This window comes from Zonotrichia leucophrys, unplaced genomic scaffold (assembly GCF_028769735.1).
Source record: "Zonotrichia leucophrys gambelii isolate GWCS_2022_RI unplaced genomic scaffold, RI_Zleu_2.0 Scaffold_58_302659, whole genome shotgun sequence".
In the NCBI taxonomy this organism is placed as follows: domain Eukaryota; kingdom Metazoa; phylum Chordata; class Aves; order Passeriformes; family Passerellidae; genus Zonotrichia; species Zonotrichia leucophrys.
This window is the reverse complement of record NW_026992263.1, coordinates 41,612-62,071: the sequence shown is the minus strand read 5'-3', so window position 1 is coordinate 62,071 and position 20,460 is coordinate 41,612. Positions and strand designations below refer to the sequence as shown.

The window sequence follows — 20,460 nt, the reverse complement described above, 5'->3', positions numbered from 1 at the left end:
CCATTAACCCCTCCCAGTCCATCCCAGTATATCCCAGTCCATCCCAGTCCCCATTAACCCCTCCCATTAACGCCCTCTCAGTATCTTCCTGACGGCGGCGCTGGGCCTGCCCGAGGCGCTGATCCCGGTGCAGCTGCTGCCAGTACAAACCAGTACAGACCAGTACAAACCAGTACAAACCAGTCCCATTAACCCCTCCCAGTCCCTCCCAGTCCACCCCAGTTTGTTCCAATCTCCTCCCAGTACATCCCAGTCCATCCCAGTCCCCCATTAACCCCTCCCAATCCCATCCCAGTTGATCCCAGTCCCTCCCAGTCCATCCCAGTCCCTCCCAGTTTGTCCCAGTACAAACCAGTCCCATTGACCCTCCCAGTATCTTCCTGACGGCGGCGCTGGGCCTGCCCGAGGCGCTGATCCCGGTGCAGCTGCTCTGGGTGAACCTGGTGACGGACGGGCTGCCGGCCACGGCGCTGGGCTTCAACCCCCCGGACCTGGACATCATGGACAAACCGCCCCGGAGCCCCAAGGAGCCGCTCATCTCCGGGTGGCTCTTCTTCAGATACCTGGCCATCGGAGGTGGGTCAGCTGCTGGTCATTGTGGTCATCTGGTGGTCATCTGGTGGGCATCTTGGTCATTGTGGTCATCCAAGTCATCTTGGTCCTTTGGGGTTGGGTCATGGTCAGTTGGATGGCTTGGGGCAGGTGATGGTTGTTCATGGTCACCTTGGTCATCTGGGTCACCTGGGGTTGGCTCATGGTCATCAGGGTCATCTGGGTCACCTGGGGTTGGCTCGTGGTCAGTTGGGTCACCTTGGTCAGGTAGGGGTCAGTTCATGGTCACCTTGGTCATCTCAGTCACCTTGGTCATCTGGGTCACCTGGTGTTGGCTCATGGTCACTTGGGTCACCTGGTGGTCAGTTCATGGTCACTTAGGTCATCTGGGTCATGTTGGTCATCTGGGGTTGGCTCGTGGTCAGCTGGGTCACGTAGGTCAGGTAGGGGTCAGTTCATGGTCACCTTGGTCATCTGGGTCATCTGGGTCATCTGGGTCATCTTGATCATTTGGGGTTGGTTCATGGTCAGTTGGGTCACCTTGGTCAGGTAGTGGTCACCTCATGGTCACTTAGGTCATCTGGGTCATTTGGTGGTCAACTTGGTCATCTTGGTCATTTCAAGTTTGTTCATGGTCAGCTGGGTCATCTAGGCCAGTAATGGTCAGTTCGTGGTCAGTTGGGTCACCTTGGTCACCTGGGGTAGGTCAGGGTCAGTTCATGGTCAGTTGGGTCATTTGGGTCAGTTCGTGGTCAGTTGGGTCAGGTGGGCCCATGGACATCATGGACAAACCGCCCCGGAGCCCCAAGGAGCCGCTCATCTCCGGGTGGCTCTTCTTCAGATACCTGGCCATCGGAGGTGGGTCACACCCGGGGGGTCACACCTGGGGGTCACACCTGGGGGGTCACACCTTGGGGGTCACACCCGGGGGGTCACACCTGGGGGGCACCTGGGGGCAGGTGGGGTCAGCGAGGGTTGGTGGAGGGAACTTCAGAAAATGACCTGGAGACACCAAAACACCACCTGGAAACTCCACAAGAAGCACCTTGAGACTTGCATGGAGAAGGTTCCTTGAGGAACCTCATGAGGAACACCTTGAGAACCTCATGGAACCACCTGGAAACTCCAAAAAACCACCCAGAAACCACCTAAAGTCCACCTGGAGACCCCAAAAAACCACCTTGAGATCTACATGGAGAAGGTTCCTTGAGGAACCTCGTGAGGAACACCTTGAGAACCTCATAGAACCACCTGGGAACTCCAAAAAACCACCTTGAGATGCCAAAAAACCACCTGGGAACTCCATAGAAGCCACCTTGAGATGTACATGGAGAAGGTTCCTTGAGGAACCTCATGAGGAACACCTTGAGAACCTCATGGAACCACCTGGAAACCCCAAAATATCACCTGGAAACCCCAAAAGTCCACCTGGAGACCCCAAAAAAACCACCTGAAGACCCCAAAAAGCCACCTTGAGATCTACATGGAGAAGGTTCCTTGAGGAACCTCATGAGGAACACCTTGAGAACTTCATGGAACCACCTGGAAACTCCAAAAAACCACCTTGAGATGCCAAATAACCACCTGGAGACCCCAAAAAACCACGTGGAGACACCCAAGTTGTCCCCTTGGAGTCCCCCACCTTGTCCCCAGGTTGTCCCCAGGTTGTCCCCAACCCTCTCTTTGTTGTCCCCCCAGGTTACGTCGGAGCTGCCACCGTGGGCGCGGCCGCCTGGTGGTTCCTCTTCGCCGAGGACGGGCCCAACGTCAGCTACCACCAGCTGGTGAGTGCCAGGTGTCCCCAAGGTGTCCCCAAGGTGTCCCTGAGATGTCTCCAAGATGTCCCCAAGCTCTGGTGACCCTGGGATGTCCCCAAGGTGTCCTCAAAGTGTCCCCAAAATGTCCTTGAGATCTTCTCAAGGTGTCCTCAAGATGTTCCCAAGATGTCCCTGAGGTGTCCCCAAGCTCTGGTGACCCTGGGATGTCCTCAGGATGTCCCCAAGGTGTCCCCAAGATGTCCCTGAATGTCCTCAAGATGTCCCCAAGGTGTCCCTGAGATGTCCCCACCCCATGACCTCCCCCAGCCCCAATTCAGGTCCATCATGGAGGTCCCACCACCATGAGGAACCTTCATGGTGGTGGTGGGACCTCCATGATGGTGTCCCCCAGCTCCCAAATGTCCCTTCCTGGATGACCCCGAGATGTCCCTGAGATGTCCCCAAGGTGTCCCCACCCTGTGACCATCCCCAGGTCCATCATGGAGGTCCCACCACCATGAGGAACCTTCGTGGTGGTGGTGGGACCTCCATGATGGTGTCCCCCAGCTCCCAAATGTCCCTTCCTGGATGACCCTGAGATGTCCCCGAGATGTCCCCAAGGTCTCCTCAAGGTGTCCCCACCCTGTGACCCTCCCCAGGTCCATCATGGAGGTCCCACCACCATGAGGAACCTTCGTGGTGGTGGTGGGACCTCCATGATGGTGTCCCCCAGCTCCCAAATGTCCCTTCCTGGACATCCCCGAGATGTCCCCGAGGTGTCCCCAAGGTGTCCCCCTCCCAAGGTGACCCTCCTCAGGTCCCTCATGGAGGTCCCACCACCATGAGGAACCTTCGTGGTGGTGGTGGGACCTCCATGATGGTGTCCCCCAGCTCCCAAATGTCCCTTCCTGGATGGCCCTGAGATGTCCCCAAGGTGTCCCCGAGGTGTCCCCAGGGTGGTGGCCCCAGGGTGACCCCGAGGTGTCCCCGTGTCCTCTCCAGACCCACTTCATGCAGTGCTCCGAGCACAACGTGGACTTCGAGGGCCTCGACTGCGACATCTTCGAGTCGCCGGTGCCGATGACGATGGCGCTGTCGGTGCTGGTCACCATCGAGATGTGCAACGCCCTCAACAGGTGAGGACATCTTGGTCATGGTCATCATGGTCACCTTGGTCATCATGGTCATTGTCATCATTGTCATGGTCATGGTCATCATTGTTATGGTCATCATTGTCATGGTCATTGTCATTGTCATGGTCATGGTGGTCACCATCGAGATGTGCAACGCCCTCAACAGGTGAGGTCACCGTGGTCATCGTGGTCATGGTGGTCATCGTGGTCATTGTCATGGTCATTGTCATCATTGTCATGGTCATCATGGTCATTGTCATGGTCATGGTCATGGTCATTGTCATGGTCATGGTCATGGTCATGGTCATGGTGGTCACCATCGAGATGTGCAACGCCCTCAACAGGTGAGGTCACCATGGTCATGGTCATGGTGGTCATCGTGGTCATCATGGTCACCATGGTCACCAAGGTCATCATGGTCACCTTGGTCATCTTGGTCATTTCTGTCATTGTCATCATTGTCATGGTCATCATGGTCATGGTCATTGTCATGGTCATGGTCATGGTGGTCACCATCGAGATGTGCAACGCCCTCAACAGGTGAGGACATCTTGGTCATCGTGGTCATGGTGGTCATCTTGGTCACCTTGGTCATCTCTGTCATTGTCATCATTGTCCTGGTCATTGTCATGGTCATGGTGGTCACCATCGAGATGTGCAACGCCCTCAACAGGTGAGGACATCTTGGTCATCGTGGTCATGGTGGTCATGGTGGTCATCATGGTCATTGTCGTGGTCATTGTCATTGTCATGGTCATTGTCATTGTCATGGTCATGGTCATGGTGGTCACCATCGAGATGTGCAACGCCCTCAACAGGTGAGGACATCATGGTCATCGTGGTCATCGTGGTCATTGTCGTGGTCATTGTTGTGGTCATTGTTGTGGTCATTGTCATGGTCATTGTCATTGTCATGGTCATGGTGGTCACCATCGAGATGTGCAACGCCCTCAACAGGTGAGGACATCTTGGTCACCATGGTCATCGTGGTCATGGTGGTCATCTTGGTCATCTCTGTCATTGTCATTGTCATGGTCATGGTCATGGTGGTCACCATCGAGATGTGCAACGCCCTCAACAGGTGAGGTCACCATGGTCATCGTGGTCATGGTGGTCATCTTGGTCATCATGGTCACCTTGGTCATCTCTGTCATTGTCATGGTCATTGTCATGGTCATGGTCATCATTGTCATGGCCATCATTGTCATGGTCGTCATGGTCATTGTCATGGTCATGGTCATGGTCATCGTGGTCACTTGGTCATCATGGTCATCTCTGTCATTGTCATGGTCATGGTCATGGTCATGGTGGTCACCATCGAGATGTGCAATGCCCTCAACAGGTGAGGACACCATGGTCATCGTGGTCATCGTGGTCACCTTGGTCATCATGGTCATTGTCATCATTGTCATGGTCATGGTCATCATTGTTATGGTCATCATTGTTGTGGTCATTGTCATTGTCATGGTCATGGTCATGGTGGTCACCATCGAGATGTGCAACGCCCTCAACAGGTGAGGTCACCATGGTCATCGTGGTCATGGTGGTCATCATGGTCATTGTGGTCATCTCTGTCATTGTCATCATGGTCATTGTCATGGTCATGGTCATCGTCATCATGGTCACCTTGGTCATCATGGTTGTTGTCATCATTGTCATGGTCATGGTCATCATTGTTATGGTCATCATTGTTGTGGTCATTGTCATGGTCATTGTCATTGTCATGGTCATGGTCATGGTCATGGTCATCATTGTCATGGTCATTTTCATTGTCATTGTCATGGTCATGGTGGTCACCATCGAGATGTGCAACGCCCTCAACAGGTGAGGTCACCATGGTCACCGTGGTCATCATGGTCACCTTGGTCATCTCTGTCATTGTCATCATTGTCATGGTCGTCATGGTCATGGTCATGGTGGTCACCATGGTCCCCTCGATGTCCCCAGCCTGTCCATGAACCCCAGCCCAGGTGCCACCATGGGAGAACATCTGGCTGATGGTTCCTGTCCACCCCGATGTCCCCAATGTCCCCATGACCTCCTGGTGTCCCCATGGCCACCTCGATGTCCCCATGGTCCCCTCGATGTCCCCAGCCTGTCCATGAACCCCAGCCCAGGTGCCACCATGGGAGAACATCTGGCTGATGGTTCCTGTCCACCCCAATGTCCCCAATGTCCCCAATGTCCCCATGACCTCCTGATGTCCTCATGGTCACCTTGATGTCCCCATGACCTCCTGATGTCCTCATGGTCCCCTGGATGTCCCCAGCCTGTCGGAGAACCAGTCGCTGGCGCGGATGCCGCCGTGGGTGAACATCTGGCTGATGGGCTCCATCTGCCTCTCCATGTCCCTGCACTTCGTCATCCTCTACATCGACCCCCTGCCCGTAAGGGACACCGGGGGGGTGGCCTTGGGGACATCGGGGTGGTGGTCATTGGTGGTCATGGGGTTGGTGGTCATTGGGGTGGTGGTCATTGGGTTGGTGGTCATTGGGTTGGTGGCCATCAAGGTGGTGGTCATTGGGTTGGTGGTCATTGGGGTGGTGGTCATTGGGTTGGTGGTCATTGGGTTGGTGGTCATTGGGTTGGTGGTCATTGGATGGTGGTCATCAAGGTGGTGGTCATTGGGGTGGTGGTCATTGGGTTGGTGGTCATCAAGGTGGTGGTCATTGGGGTGGTGGTCATTGGGGTGGTGGTCATTGGGGTGGTGGTCAATGGGGTGGTGGTCATTGGATGGTGGTCATTGAGGTGATGGTCATTGGGTTGGTGGTCATCAAGGTGGTGGCCTTGGGGACATCGGGGTGGTGGTCATGGGGTTGGTGGTCATTGGGTTGGTGGCCTTGGGGACATCAAGATCATGGTCATTGGGTTGGTGGTCATCAGTGGTCATCAAGCTGGTGGTCATCAAGGTGGTGGCCTTGGGGACATTGAGGTGGTGGTCATTGGGTTGGTGGTCATTGGTGGTCATTGGGTGATGGTCATGGGGTTGGTGGTCATCAAGGTGGTGGCCTTGGGGACATTGAGTTGTTGGTCATTGAGGTGATGGTCATCAAGCTGGTGGTCATCAGGTTGGTGGCCATGAGGCCATCACATTGATGTCCACCAACATGGCAGCCGTTGACCTTGAATGACCACTGGGTTTGATGACCACGGGCGGGTTCTGCTGACCATGGGTGGGCTCTGCTGACCACTGTGGTCACTTTGGTGGCCACGGCCATCGTGTCCACCACGAGTGTTGACCTTGGCTTTGCTGACCACTGGGTTTGATGACCACGGGCGGGCTCTGCTGACCACGGGCGGGTTCTGCTGACCACTGTGGTCACTCTGGTGGCCCTGTGGTCACTTTGTTGGCCACGGCCATCGTGTCCACCACGAGTGTTGACCTTGGCTTTGCTGACCACTGGGTTTGATGACCACGGGCGGGTTCTGCTGACCATGGGTGGGCTCTGCTGACCACTGTGGTCACTTTGGTGGCCCTGAGGTCACTTTGGTGACCGCTGTGGTCACTTTGTTGGCCACGGCCATCGTGTCCACCACGAGTGTTGACCTTGGCTTTGCTGACCACTGGCTTTGCTGACCACTGGGTTTGATGACCACGGGCGGGCTCTGCTGACCACGTCGGGCTCTGCTGACCACTGTGGTCACTCTGGTGGCCCTGAGGTCACTTTGGTGACCGCTGTGGTCACTCTGGTGGCCCGTGAGAAGGTCCGAGCCGTGTCCCCTGGTGTCCCCAGATGATCTTCAAGCTGACGCCGCTGACGCTGACCCACTGGCTGATGGTCATCAAGATCTCCTTCCCGGTCATCCTGCTGGACGAGGCGCTCAAGTTCATCGCCAGGAACTACCTGGAAGGTGAGGAGATGGCCCTGTCCCACCACCGTGTCCCCTCCCGACCCTCTGGGGTCACCTCTGTGGTGGCCAGGTGACCTTGGTCATCTCCACCATCCCCTGGTCACCTCCATGGTCACCTTCATGGTTCGTGGTCACCTCTATGGTCACCTCCATGGTGTCCTGGTGACCTTGGTCATCTCCAACATCAACTGGTCACCTCCATGGTCACCTTCATGGTTCATGGTCACCTCTATGGTCACCTCCATGGTGTCCTGGTGACCTTGGTCACCTCCATGGTGACCTTCATGGTCATCTCCGTGGTCCATGGTCACCTCCATGGTCATCTCTGGGGTCCATGGTCACCTCTATGGTCACCTCCATGGTTCATGGTCACTCCATGGTCACCTGCATGGTGTCCTGGTGACCTTGGTCATCTCCACCATCCCCTGGTCACCTCCATGGTCACCTTCATGGTGACCTTCATGGTTCGTGGTCACCTCCATGGTGTCCTGGTGACCTTGGTCATCTCCAACATCCCCTGGTCACCCTGATGGTGACCTCCATGGTGACCTCCATGGTGACCTTCATGGTTCGTGGTCACCTCTATGGTCACCTCCATGGTGACCTTGGTCATCTCCAACATCCCCTGGTCACCTCCATGGTCACCTCCATGGTCCATGGTCACCTCCATGGTCACCTCCATGGTGTCCTGGTCACCTTGGTCATCTCCACCATCCCATGGTCACTCCGTGGTCACTCCCTGGTCCCTCCATGGTCACTCCATGGTCACTCCATGGTCACTCCGTGGTCACTCCATGGTCCCTCCATGGTCACTCCATGGTCACTCCATGGTCACTCCATGGTCACTCCGTGGTCACTCCATGGTCACTCCATGGTCACTCCCTGGTCCCTCCATGGTCACTCCATGGTCACTCCATGGTCACTCTGTGGTCACTCCGTGGTCACTCCATGGTCACTCCGTGGTCACTCTGTGTCCCCTCCCCCTCTCATCTCCATCTTCTCGTCCCCAGCGTGACCCGGCCGGGGCCCGGCACCGCCCACAGGTACGGGGACATTGCCATTGTCATTGTCACCATTGTCACCTCATTGTCATTGTCACCTCAGTGCCATTGTCATTGTCACCTCATTGTCACCTCAGTGTCATTGTCACCATTGTCATTGTCATCATTGTCACCTCATTGTCACCATTGACATTGTCATTGTCATTGTCACCTCAGTGTCACCATTGTCATCTCATTGTCACCTCATTGTCACCATTGTCATTGTCACCATTGTCACCTCAGTGTCACCATGGTCACCTGTGTGTACCCTCATTGTCACCACATTGTCATTGTCATTGTCATTGTCACCATTGTCACCTGTGTGTCACCATTGTCATTGTCATTGTCACCATTGTCACCTGTGTGTCACCTCAGTGTCACCTCAGTGTCATTGTCATTGTCATTGTCATTGTCATTGTCACCTTGTCATTGTCACCTCATTGTCACCTCATTGTCATTGTCACCATTGTCATTGTCACCATCATCACCTGTGTGTCACCTCATTGTCACCACATTATCATTGTCATTGTCATTGTCGCCTGTGTGTCACCATTGTCACCATTGTCACTTTTGTCACCTCATTGTCATTGTCACCGTTGTCCTTGTCATTGTCACCAGTGTGTCACCATTGTCACCTCATTGTCACCTGTGTGTTACCATTGTCATTGTCATTGTCACCATTGTCATTGTCATCATTGTCACCTCATTGTCACCATTGTAATTGTCACTATTGTCAACAATGTCACCTCATTGTCACCATTGTCACCATTGTCACCTCATTGTCACCATTGTCACCTCATTGTCACCATTGTCACCATTGTCACCTCATTGTCACCTCCCTGTCCCCTCCCTACGACGGCGTTGTCACATCCCGATGACGTCACCGTCACCTAATTGTGACGTCACTGCCCCCCAATGGCCATCGTCCAGTGACGTCATTGTCACATCCCATGACGTCATTGTCCCCTCAGTGTCCCCTCCCTATGACGTCATTGTCACCGTATTGACAGCTCCCGATGACATCATTGCCCCCCCTTCTATGACGTCATTGTCCCCTCATTGTCCCCTCCTTATGACATCACTGCCCCCTCCATGTGATGTCATTGTCCCCTCCCCATGACGTCACTGTCACCTCATTGTCACCACTGTATGATGTCATCGTCACCCCCTATGATGTCATCGTCCCCTCCCTGTGACGTCACCGTCGCCCCTCCTCCAACACCCGTGGGGGGAGGGGCGGGAGGGGGGCGTGGCCACCTCAACCCCTCCCTTCGTGACGTCACCACCATGACGTCACCCCTGTGACATCACCACCCTGCTGATGACATCACCTTTCTCCCCCCCCCCAGTGGACGAGCCCGCCCGGAAGCACCGGAAGTGACGATTTTGGGGACCCCGCCCCCATGTCACGAGGGGGCGTGGCCAACACCTGCCCCTCCCCCACCTCCGCCCCTCCCCCCACCCTCTCCCCTCCCCCAAATCCCCCCCAAAATATTCAAAGAGGGGGCGTGGCCAAACTTGGCCCCTCCCCATCCCCAAAACACCCAAAATTCAAGAGGGGGTGTGGCCAAACCTGGCCCCTCCCACACAGCAAGCTCCACCCCCGGGGGTGGGTTTTGGGGTCGCCCCCTGCAGTGGGGCCCCCCAAGCCCCTCCCCCAAATTCAGAAAAGGGGCGTGGCCTAAATTGGCCCCTCCCCCTCATTTCCCCTCTTCCACTCCCCCCATATTTTGGGATTTTGGGGTGGCCCCGCCCCGAAATTTCGAGGAGGGGGGCGTGGCCAATGGCGGCTCCTCCCCCTCTCTCAAGCCCCGCCCCCTCCCCCAGCCCCGCCCCTCCCCCACCCCCGGCGTCGCTTATTTATTGCCAATAAAGGGAAATTTCCCCTCCCCCATCCCCGAAATTTGGGGTTTTTTGGTCTTTTTTGGGGTGGGGGAGGGGCTAATTAGGGTGGGAGGAGCTAATTAGGAGGGGAGGGCCTAATTAGGGTGGGGCGGTGCTAATTAGGATGGGAGAGGGGCTAATTATGGAGGGGGGCTAATTATGGAGGAGGGCTAATTAGGGGGAAGGGAGGGGATAATTGGGGTGGAGGAGGGGCTAATTAGAGTGGAGGAGGGGCTAATTAGGGTGGGCCTAATTAGGGAGAGGGCTAATTGCGGTGGGGCAGGGGATAATTAGTGTGGTCAGGGGTTAATTATGAGCGGGGAGGGGGTAATTAGGGTGGGGAGGGGTTAATTAGGGAGGGGGTTAATTGCGGTGGGGGGGCTAATTAGAGTGGGAGAGGGGCTAATTAAGGTGGGGTGGAGCTAATTAGGGAGGGGGAGGCGTTAATTAGGATGGGAAGGGTATAATTGGAATGGGAGGGACTTATTGGGGCGGGGGAGGGGTTAATTAGGGTGGGGCGGAGCTAATTGGGGGGGCCTAATTGGGAGGAGGGAGGGGCTATAGGGTCCTATGGGGTTCTAGAGGATTCTAGATGCTTCCATAGGGTTTCTGTCGGGTTCCAGACGGTTCTAGAAGGTCCTTTGGGGTTCTGTAGGGTTCCAGAGCGTTCCTTAGGGTTTCTGGAATGTTCCATGGGGGTCTATGGGGTCTCCATGCGGTTCCCAAAGCGCTCCCGCCGCTCTCCGCCAGGGGGCGCCCCGCGCTCCCGCCAAGCCCCGCCCATTTCCCCGCCCACGCAGCTCTGAACCCCGCCCCCTTTTCCCGCCAGGACCGTACCACCCCGTGACGCCGCGGAGGGGGGAGCTCCCCGATCCCCCCTCCCCTCTCGCGCGTTGGTGGGAGGCGCCGGCCGAGGCTATAAAAGGGCGGGCGGGCGCGCGCGGCGCGCAGTGCGGGCGCCACGTGGAGCGGACGCGGAACGGGCGGCGCCGCCATGGCCTCCAACGGTACCGGCGCCGTGGGGACCCCACAGCTCCCTCTTTCCCCGGGCAGGGACCCCCCGAGCACCGGGGAGGGACCCCCAGACCCCTCCTTGCCCCTGGGACCCCGGGGGCGGGCGGGGAGTGCAGCGCCCAGCGCGGTCCGGGAGCACCGGGGGGAGGAAACCTGAGGGGGTTCCGGCGGCCGCCGCGCTTAATACGGCGTTGGTTGTGTTGTTTTTAATGAAGGCTCTTTGTAATGGTCATTTTGCCGTTAATTGGCGTAGTTAAGGCGTTGTTTCATTGTGGGTTTTTCGCCGTCAGCGCTGCTCCGGGGCTGTGTGGGATTTGATTGCGCGCTGTGTGGGATTTGATGCTGTCCCGTTTCCGCCGCGCCTCACTTCTCTATTTTTAATCTTTAATTCATTTTCCTTTCTGTATTTCTCCTCATTACACTTATATCACTTATATTTCAAACCCAAACCGCAAATTGCGGGCGCTCTTTTGGGTTATTTTTCCTGCTAAAACCATCGCGGGTGGGGCGGGGGCCGAACAAAGCGCCGCGCCCGGATGCTCCTCGCCGGCAGCGGGGATGGAAATTAAGCCCACAACCCCCAACTTTAACACACACACTTGGATTTTGGGTGCAATTCCCAGGAATTTGTTGAAACTTTAGGGTAATTTCGGGATGCGTTAGGGGTTCCGGGACCCGCTTTTTCTCCCGCCCGCCATTTTGTGGTTTTGCCTCTGCGCCACCGCCGCCATTTTGTGCGCGCGGCGCGTGCGCGGCGCCGCTGCCGCAGTGACACATCCGGGTCCTTCCGTTAAATCAGATTTAATCCAATCAACCCAAAATAAATCAAATTTAATCAAACGGGTACATCGAAAATTAAACTCTAAAATTTAGGCTTCGATCATAAAAAATCCCCCCGCGGTTTCTTCCTTTCGAGGCGGGAAATTGCCGCCGTGTCGTGAGGGGGTGGGTTCAGTTCCGCGCTCTCCGGTGCGGATTTCTGAGGGAGAATTAAAAGTATTTTAATGAAATATAAAGTGTGTAGGTAAATTTGTGTTTTATTGTGCTGTTTATACCGTTTTGGGGGGGTTATTTTGATTTTAAATTTAGTTTTTTACATCCTTTGAATATTCCCCCCCCGGGGCACGCCTTTTGTTAGGCGAAGCCTGAAGGGAATTAAGAGTTTCCCTTATACTTAACAACTAAATATTTAAATTTCAAATTTATCCTGTTAAATTTTTTGTATAAATCATTTAATTTCTTCATTTTGTGAGGTTTTGGAGGCTTTTTGCCCTTAGAGCCATGTGCTTTCACACCGCCTTTTGTTCTGTGGTGCCTGAGGGGAATTGAAACTTTTTCTTGCTATTTTCCTGCCGGAATAAATAAATTTACATTATTATTGCTTTTTATGACACACAAATAATTAAATTCGTGCTCTAGAGTGCATTTAAAGGGAGATATTTGCTGTAAAAACCGGAATTTTAGACTCTTTTCGTTGTATTAAATCTGAGGGGGCTTTAAGGCTTCGTGTCCCTTTTCACGCCTAAATAATAAAATTCATCTTTAATTTCCCTTTTTTTACAATTAAAAATAACCAAATTTGGGGGAAATCAAGGGAAATCTTCTTTTTGGGCGGGAAATTTCACTCCAGCAGGGATTCGCTGCTTTTGGGTGGATGAAAAATTCAATTTTTTCTTTATTTTATGCTGAAATTTCGCTGTTTCTGCCCGAAAATTAAAATTAGTCCTAATCATTTAATTAAATTGATAATTTAAAAAAACCCAATACATTGGGGAAAATCCGTTTTTATATATTATTTATGGAATCATTGTTAATTGGTGATAAAATAATATTATGAATATTAGCGTATTATTTAAGTTATTTTTATATTTTATTGTTTTTTTGGAGTAATTAGCCCCAATTTTTAACCATTTTCTCCCTAGATTTAATAAATGAGGATAAATCGATTTATTTTAAGCAATTTCTGATTAATTAACCCCAACTTTTAACTCTTTTCTTCCAATATTTAATGAATATGGGAATATTTATTTATTTTAATCAAATTTTCGTGATTAACCCCAATTGTTAAACGCCCTTTTCCCCAGGATAATGAACTGTGACAATTTTATTTAATTTTAAGCAATTTCTGATTCATTAACCCCCATTTTTAACCCTTTCCTCCCTGGATTGAATCAATTAAGGGAAATACAATTATTTTAATTATTTTTTACTTGAATAACTTTAAATTTTTAAGAGCTTCCTGTCGAGATTTAATAGATATGGAAAAACAAATTTATTTCAGGGGATTTCTGATGGATTAACCCTGAGTTTTTAATCCTTTCCTCCCCAGATGTAATAATTACAGAAATTTGATTTATTTTATGTGGGATTTCCTTGATTAACCCTGAGTTTTTAACCCTTTCCTCCCCAAATGCAATAATTACAAAAATTGGATTTATTTTATGTGATTTTTGCTAAATTAACCTCAACTTTTAACCCTTCCCTCCCCAAATAATGATTGAAAATATCTTTATTTTAAGCAATTTTTGCTTGATTTACCTCAACTTTTAATCCTTTTTTCCCGAGATATTATAATTACAGAAAATTGATTTATTTTAAGCGATATTTGCTTGATTCACTTTAACTTTTAACCCTTCCTTCCCCAAATGTAATGATTACAAAAAATGGATTTATTTCATGCAATTTTGGCTTGATTAACCTCAACTCTTAACCCTTCCCAGACGTTATAATTTCAGAAATTGGATTTATTTTAAGCAATTTTTGCTCGATTACTCACATCTTTTAACCCTTTCCTCCCTGGATATAATAATGATAGAAAATACCTTTATTTTACTCCATTTTTGCTTGATTAACCACAACTTTTAACCCTTCCCAGACGTTATGATTTCAGAAAATTGGATTTATTTTATGTGATTTTTGCTTAATTCACTTCAGTTTTTAACCCTTCTTTCCCCAAATGTAATGATTACCAAAAATGGATTTATTTCATGCAATTTTTGCTTGATTAACCACAACTTTTAACCCTTCCCAGACATTATAATTTCAGAAATTAGATTTATTTCATGAGATTTTTGATTAATTCATTTCAACTTTTAACCCTTTCCTTCCTCAAATGTAATAGTTTCAGAAATTTGATTGATTTCATGCAATTTTTACTTGATTTACCTCAACTTTTAACCCTTCCCGCCCTAAATGTAATAATGATAGAAAATACCTTTATTTTAGTCAATTTTTGCTTGATTTACCTCAACTTTTAACCCTTCCCAGACGTTATAATTTCAGAAAATTGGATTTATTTCGTGCGATTTTTGCTCGATTAACCTGAACTTTTAACCCTTCCCTCCCCAGATGTAATAATTTCAGAAACTTGATTTATTTTAAGTAATTTTTGCTTGATTTACCTCAACTTTTCACCCTTCCCAGACATTATAATTTCAGAAAATTGATTTATTTCATGCGATTTTTGCTTGATTTACCTCAACTTTTAACCCTTTCCTCCCGAGATATTATAATTACAGAAAATTGATTTATTTCATGTGATTTTTGCTTGATTAACCTCAATTTTTAACTCTTCCCTCCCCAAATATAATAATGATAGAAAATACCTTTATTTTACTCAATTTTTGCTCGATTAACCTCAACTTTTAACCCTTCCCAGACGTTATAATTTCAGAAAATTGATTTATTTCGTGCGATTTTTGCTTGATTTACCTCAACTTTTAACCCTTTCCTCCTGAGATATTATAATTACAGAAAATTGATTTATTTTAAGCGATATTTGCTTGATTTACCTCAACTTTTAACCCTTCCCAGCCGTTATAATTTCAGAAAATTGCATTTATTTCATGCGATTTTTGCCCGATTAACCTCAATTTTTAACCCTTTCCTCCCCAGATTACAGCCAGACGGCCACCCAAAGGTACGAACCCCCCTCCCCCCATTTCCGCACCCTAAAATTCTCTTATATGGGAATTTTAAATTAAATTTATTTTATTTTTGTGCTCAGTTACGGCGCCTACCCCGCCCCCCCCGGGCAGAGCTACTCGCAGGGGGGGGGGCAGAGCTACGGCCAACAGAGCTACGGGGGGTACGGACAGAGCTCGGACACGGGGTACGGACAGGGGGGGTACAGCTCCTCCTACCAACAGAGCCAGAGCGGTGAGTAAAGATAAAAATGGAAAAAAATGAAAATATTCACAAAAAACCCCGTGTTTGTATTGCATTGTATTGAAATGTGAGCCCCCAAAGTGCCCCAAGGACACGGGGTACGGACAGGGGGGGTACAGCTCCTCCTACCAACAGAGCCAGAGCGGTGAGTGACACAAAAAATATAAAAAAAATCAAATTATTCACAAAAAACCCCGTGTTTGTATCATATTGTACCCCAAAACTGAGCCCCAAAGTGCCCCAAGGACACGGGGTACGGACAGGGGGGGTACAGCTCCTCCTACCAACAGAGCCAGAGCGGTGAGTAAAGATAAAAATGGAAAAAATAGCAAAAAAATCAAAATATTCACAAAAAACCCCGTGTTTGTATCACATTGTACCCCAAAACTGAGCCCCAAAGTGCCCCAAGGACACGGGGTACGGACAGGGGGGGTACAGCTCCTCCTACCAACAGAGCCAGAGCGGTGAGTAAAGATAAAAATGGAAAAAAATGAAAATATTCACAAAAATCCCCGTGTTTGTATCATATTGTATTGAATTGTGAGCCCCAAGGACACGGGGTACGGACAGGGGGGGTACAGCTCCTCCTACCAACAGAGCCAGAGCGGTGAGTGACAAAAAAAATATAAAAAATGTAAATTAATTCATAAAAATAGCAAAAATCCCCATGGTTCTATGACATCGTATGCAAAATCGGCAATTTTGGACCCAAAACTGACTCAAAAGTGATCCCAGAACGGCCTGGGTAGAGCCCAGTAAATGAGCCCAAAATGCCCAAAAATTCCCCAAAAAAATTCCCAAAAAATCTCAATTTTTCATGCCCAAAAAATTCTCAAAAATCTCAGGTTTTCGAGCCCAAAAATTCCCCAAAAAATTCCCCAAAAAATTCCCAAAAATCTGAATTTTTTGAGCCCAAAAATTCCCAAAAATTTCCCAAAAATCTCAATTTTTCATGCCCAAAAAATTCCACAAAAATTCCCCAAAAAATTCCCAAAAAATTCCCCAAAATCTCAATTTTCCATGCCCAAAAAATTCCACAAAAATTCCACAAAAATTCCACAAAAATTCCCAAAAATCTCAATTTTTCATGCCCAAAAATCTCGTCCTTGTGTCCCATTGGACCCAAAATTGGCACTTTTGGACCCAAACCTGAGCCCCAAAGTGCCCCAAGGACACGGGGTACGGACAGGGGGGGTACAGCTCCTCCTACCAACAGAGCCAGAGCGGTGAGTGAGGGGAAAAATATAAAAAATATAAAAAAAATCAAAATATTCACAAAAATCCCCGTGTTTGTATCATATTGTACCCCAAAACTGAGCCCCAAGGACACGGGGTACGGACAGGGGGGGTACAGCTCCTCCTACCAACAGAGCCAGAGCGGTGAGTAAAGATAAAAATGGAAAAAATAGCAAAAAAATCAAAATATTCACAAAAAACCCCGTGGTTGTATCATATTGTACCCCAAAACTGAGCCCCAAGGACACGGGGTACGGACAGGGGGGGTACAGCTCCTCCTACCAACAGAGCCAGAGCGGTGAGTGGGGATAAAAATGGAAAAAAATGAAAATATTCACAAAAATCCCCGTGTTTGTATCATATTGTACCCCAAAACTGAGCCCCAAAGTGCCCCAAGGACACGGGGTACGGACAGGGGGGGTACAGCTCCTCCTACCAACAGAGCCAGAGCGGTGAGTGACTCTGAAAATATCAAAAATATCAAATTATTCATGAAAATTGCAAAAATCCCCGTGGTTGTATCACATTGTACTCAAAATCGTGGTTTCGTACCTTAAATCGGTAATTTTGGACCCAAAATGGATCCAAAAGTGACTCAAAAGTGATCCCAGAACGGCCTGGGTAGAGCCAGTAAATCAGCCCAATTCCCCAAAAATTCCCCCAAAAAATTCCCAAAAAATTCCCAAAAATCTCAAATTTTCATGCCCAAAAATTCCCCCAAAAATTCCCAAAAATCTCAATTTTTCATCCCCAAAAGTTCCCAAAAATCTCAAATTTTCATGCCCCAAAAATTCCCAAAAATCTCAATTTTTCATGCCCAAAAATTCCAGAAAAATTCCCCAAAAATCTCAAATTTTTCGAGCCCAAAAATTCCAGAAAAATCCGCATTCCTGTATCCCTTTATACCCAAAATTGGCACTTTTGGACCCAAACCTGAGTCCAAAGTGCCCAAGGACAGGGGGGGTACAGCTCCTCCTACCAACAGAGCCAGAGCGGTGAGTGAAGATAAAATGTAAAAAATATAAATTAATTAGCAAAAATCCCTGTGTTTGTATCGTATTGTATTGAATTGTGAGCCCCCAAAGTGCCCCAAGGACACTGGGTACGGACAGGGGGGGTACAGCTCCTCCTACCAACAGAGCCAGAGCGGTGAGTGACACAAAAAATATAAAAAAAATCAAAATATTCACAAAAAACCCCGTGTTTGTATCACATTGTACCCAAAATCGGTGGTTTCGTACCTTAAATCGGCAATTTTGGACCCAAAATGGATCCAAAAGTGATCCCAGAGCTGCCTGGGTAGAGTTCAGTAAGTGAGCCCAAAATGCCCAAAAATTCCCCCAAAAATCTCAATTTTTCATGCCCAAAAATTCCCCAAAAAATTCCCAAAAATCTCAATTTTTCATGCCCAAAAAATTCCCAAAAATCTCAATTTTTCACACCCAAAAATTCCCCAAAAGTTCCCCAAAATCTCAATTTTTCATGCCCAAAAATTCCCCAAAAAATTCCCAAAAATCTCAATTTTTCATGCCCAAAAATTCCACAAAAATTCCAAAAAATTCCCCAAAAATCTCAATTTTTCATGCCCAAAAATTCCCCAAAATTCCCAAAAATCTCAATTTTTAATGCCCAAAAATTCCCAAAAATTCCCCAAAAAATTCCCAAAAATCTCAAATTTCCATGCCCAAAAAATTCCCCAAAAATTCCCAAAAATCTCAAATTTCCATGTCCAAAAAATTCCCAAAAATCTCAATTTTTCGAGCCCAAAATTCCAGAAAAATTGATGAAAATCCCAAAAATTCCCATCTTTTGATTTGCTTCCTGATTTCCCTGTTTTTCCCCCCAAATTTCCCCGGTTTTTTTTCCCTGTTATTCCTCCTGCTTTCCCTTGTTTCCCCCATGTAAATTCCCCATTAATCAGCATTAATTAATCATTAATTATTAATTCTTGCAGGTTATTCAAACACCAGCATCTCCTCCCTCCTACGCTCCGCGTTTCGCTCCGCAGTAGCTGGCAGCACGCCAAACTTCATCTTATCCTGGTTATTCCCAGCCCCCCTTGTCCCCTCAGAAATTAATTAATACTAATTATCATTAATTAATAGTTATTAGTGATTATTGTTAATAACATCCCAATTAGGACCCAAACTCATCCCAGTCACTGCAGTGACCCCAAACTTCATCTATCCTGGCTATTCCCAGCCCCCTGCGGCCGCCTCCGCCTCGGGAAGGTGATTAACTAATTAATTAATTAGTAATTAATAGTTATTAGTGATTATTGTCAATAAAAATCCCATATTGGGAACCCAAACCTCATCCCAGTCACTGCAGTGACCCCAAACTTCATCTTATCCTGGCTATTCCCAGCCCCCCGCGGCCGCCTCCGCCTCGGGAAGGTGATTAATTAGTTAATTAATTAGTAATTAATAGTTATGAGTGAGTATTGTTAATAAAATCCCAAATGGGAACCCAAACCTCACCCAGTCATGCATGACCCCAAACTCTCTATCCTGGTTATTCCAGCCCCCGCCGCCGCCTCCGCCTCGGAAGGTGATTAATTAACTATTAATTAGTAATTAATGTTATTGAATTGAATAAAATCCCAAATTGGGAACCCAAACCCATCCCAGTCATTCCCAGTAACACCAAACCTCCTCCTATCCTGGTTATTCCCAGCCCCTGTGGCCTCAGGAAGGTGATTAATTAACTATAATAATAATTATAGTTATGGATTGTTTAAAATCCAAATTAGTGACCCTAACGCACCCAGTCATCAGTACCAAAGCTCCTTCTGGTTATTCCCAGCCTGTGGCTCAGAGGTGATTAATAATAATGTAATTAAATTATAGTTATAGTGATTATTGTTCATAAAAACCCAAATTAGTGACTCCAAACTCACCCCAGTCACTGCAGTGACCCCAAACCTCATCTTATCCTGGTTATTCCCAGCCCCTGTGGCCTCAGGAAGGTGATTAATTAACTAATTAGTAATTAATTAATAGTTATTAGTGATTATTGTTAATAAAAATCCCAAATTAGTGACCCCAAACCCACCCCAGTCATTCCCAGAGCTCCCCAGCAGCTGCCTGGGCCTCTCACAGGCGATAATTATTAACTCATTAATTAGGAATTATTAATGAATTATTAATTTTTTATTGTGGGAGATTTGTGGGTGAATTCCAGGTGGTTTGGGTCGAATTGGGGAGAATTTTTGGGAATTTTGCTCAAATTTTGGGCGTGTTTAGGGCGAAATTCTGATTTTTTTTTTGATAAATTCCAGGATTATTTTTGGGAAAATTCCAGGCGTTTTCTGGGTCAAATTCCGGTTTTTTTGGATACATTCCAGTGTTTTCTGGGTAAAATTCAGGTTATTTTTTGGATAAATTCCAGGTGTTTTTTGGAAATTCTGGTTAATTTTAGGGAAAATTCAGGTGTTTTTTGGGTGAAATTTGATTTTTTTTTGATAAATTCCAGGTGTTTCTGGGTAAAATCTGGTTATTTCTTGGATAATTCCAGGTTTTTTCTGGGAAAATTCCAGGTGTTTTTTGGGTCAAATTCTATTTTTTTTCTTGCTAAATTCCAGGTGTTTTTTGGGAAATTCCAGATGTTTTTTGGGTCAAATTCTGTGTGTTTTTTGGGAGAATTCCAAGTGTTTTTTGGGTCAAATTCTGTGTGTTTTTTGACAAATTGCAGGTGTTTGTTGGGTGATTTTGATGTGGTTTCTGCTCAAATTCTGGTGTTTTTGGGTGAAATTCTTGTTATTTTTCAGGTAATTCCAAGTGGTTTTTGGGGTCAAATTCTGATTTTTTTTGGATAAATTCCAGG

General features: G+C 48.3%; 2 protein-coding genes and 1 long non-coding RNA gene across 3 annotated transcripts in view; all 3 read left to right on the top strand.

Annotated features, from left to right (window-relative positions):
- Window positions 1–10,130, top strand: part of ATP2A1 (ATPase sarcoplasmic/endoplasmic reticulum Ca2+ transporting 1) — a 36,226-nt gene extending 26,096 nt beyond the window's left edge. Inside the window, exons 17-22 of the mRNA XM_064737455.1 lie at window positions 374–576; window positions 2,251–2,336; window positions 3,312–3,445; window positions 5,712–5,829; window positions 7,177–7,294; window positions 9,684–10,130. Of these exons, the coding sequence (XP_064593525.1) occupies window positions 374–576; window positions 2,251–2,336; window positions 3,312–3,445; window positions 5,712–5,829; window positions 7,177–7,294; window positions 9,684–9,715 (691 nt within the window). The 3' untranslated portion in view covers window positions 9,716–10,130. The remainder of the gene's footprint in view (window positions 1–373; window positions 577–2,250; window positions 2,337–3,311; window positions 3,446–5,711; window positions 5,830–7,176; window positions 7,295–9,683) is intronic.
- Window positions 10,131–11,066: 936 nt separating this feature from the next.
- Window positions 11,067–15,416, top strand: LOC135460565 (uncharacterized). The gene is made up of 3 exons (XR_010443247.1): window positions 11,067–11,225; window positions 15,127–15,151; window positions 15,239–15,416. It is a non-coding gene; the product is annotated as an uncharacterized LOC135460565 (long non-coding RNA).
- A 3,559-nt stretch (window positions 15,417–18,975) lies between these two features.
- Window positions 18,976–20,460, top strand: part of FUS (FUS RNA binding protein) — a gene marked incomplete at its 5' end in the record, with an annotated part of 32,258 nt that continues 30,773 nt past the window's right edge. Inside the window, one exon of the mRNA XM_064737441.1 lies at window positions 18,976–19,031. Within this exon, the coding sequence (XP_064593511.1) occupies window positions 18,976–19,031 (56 nt within the window). The remainder of the gene's footprint in view (window positions 19,032–20,460) is intronic.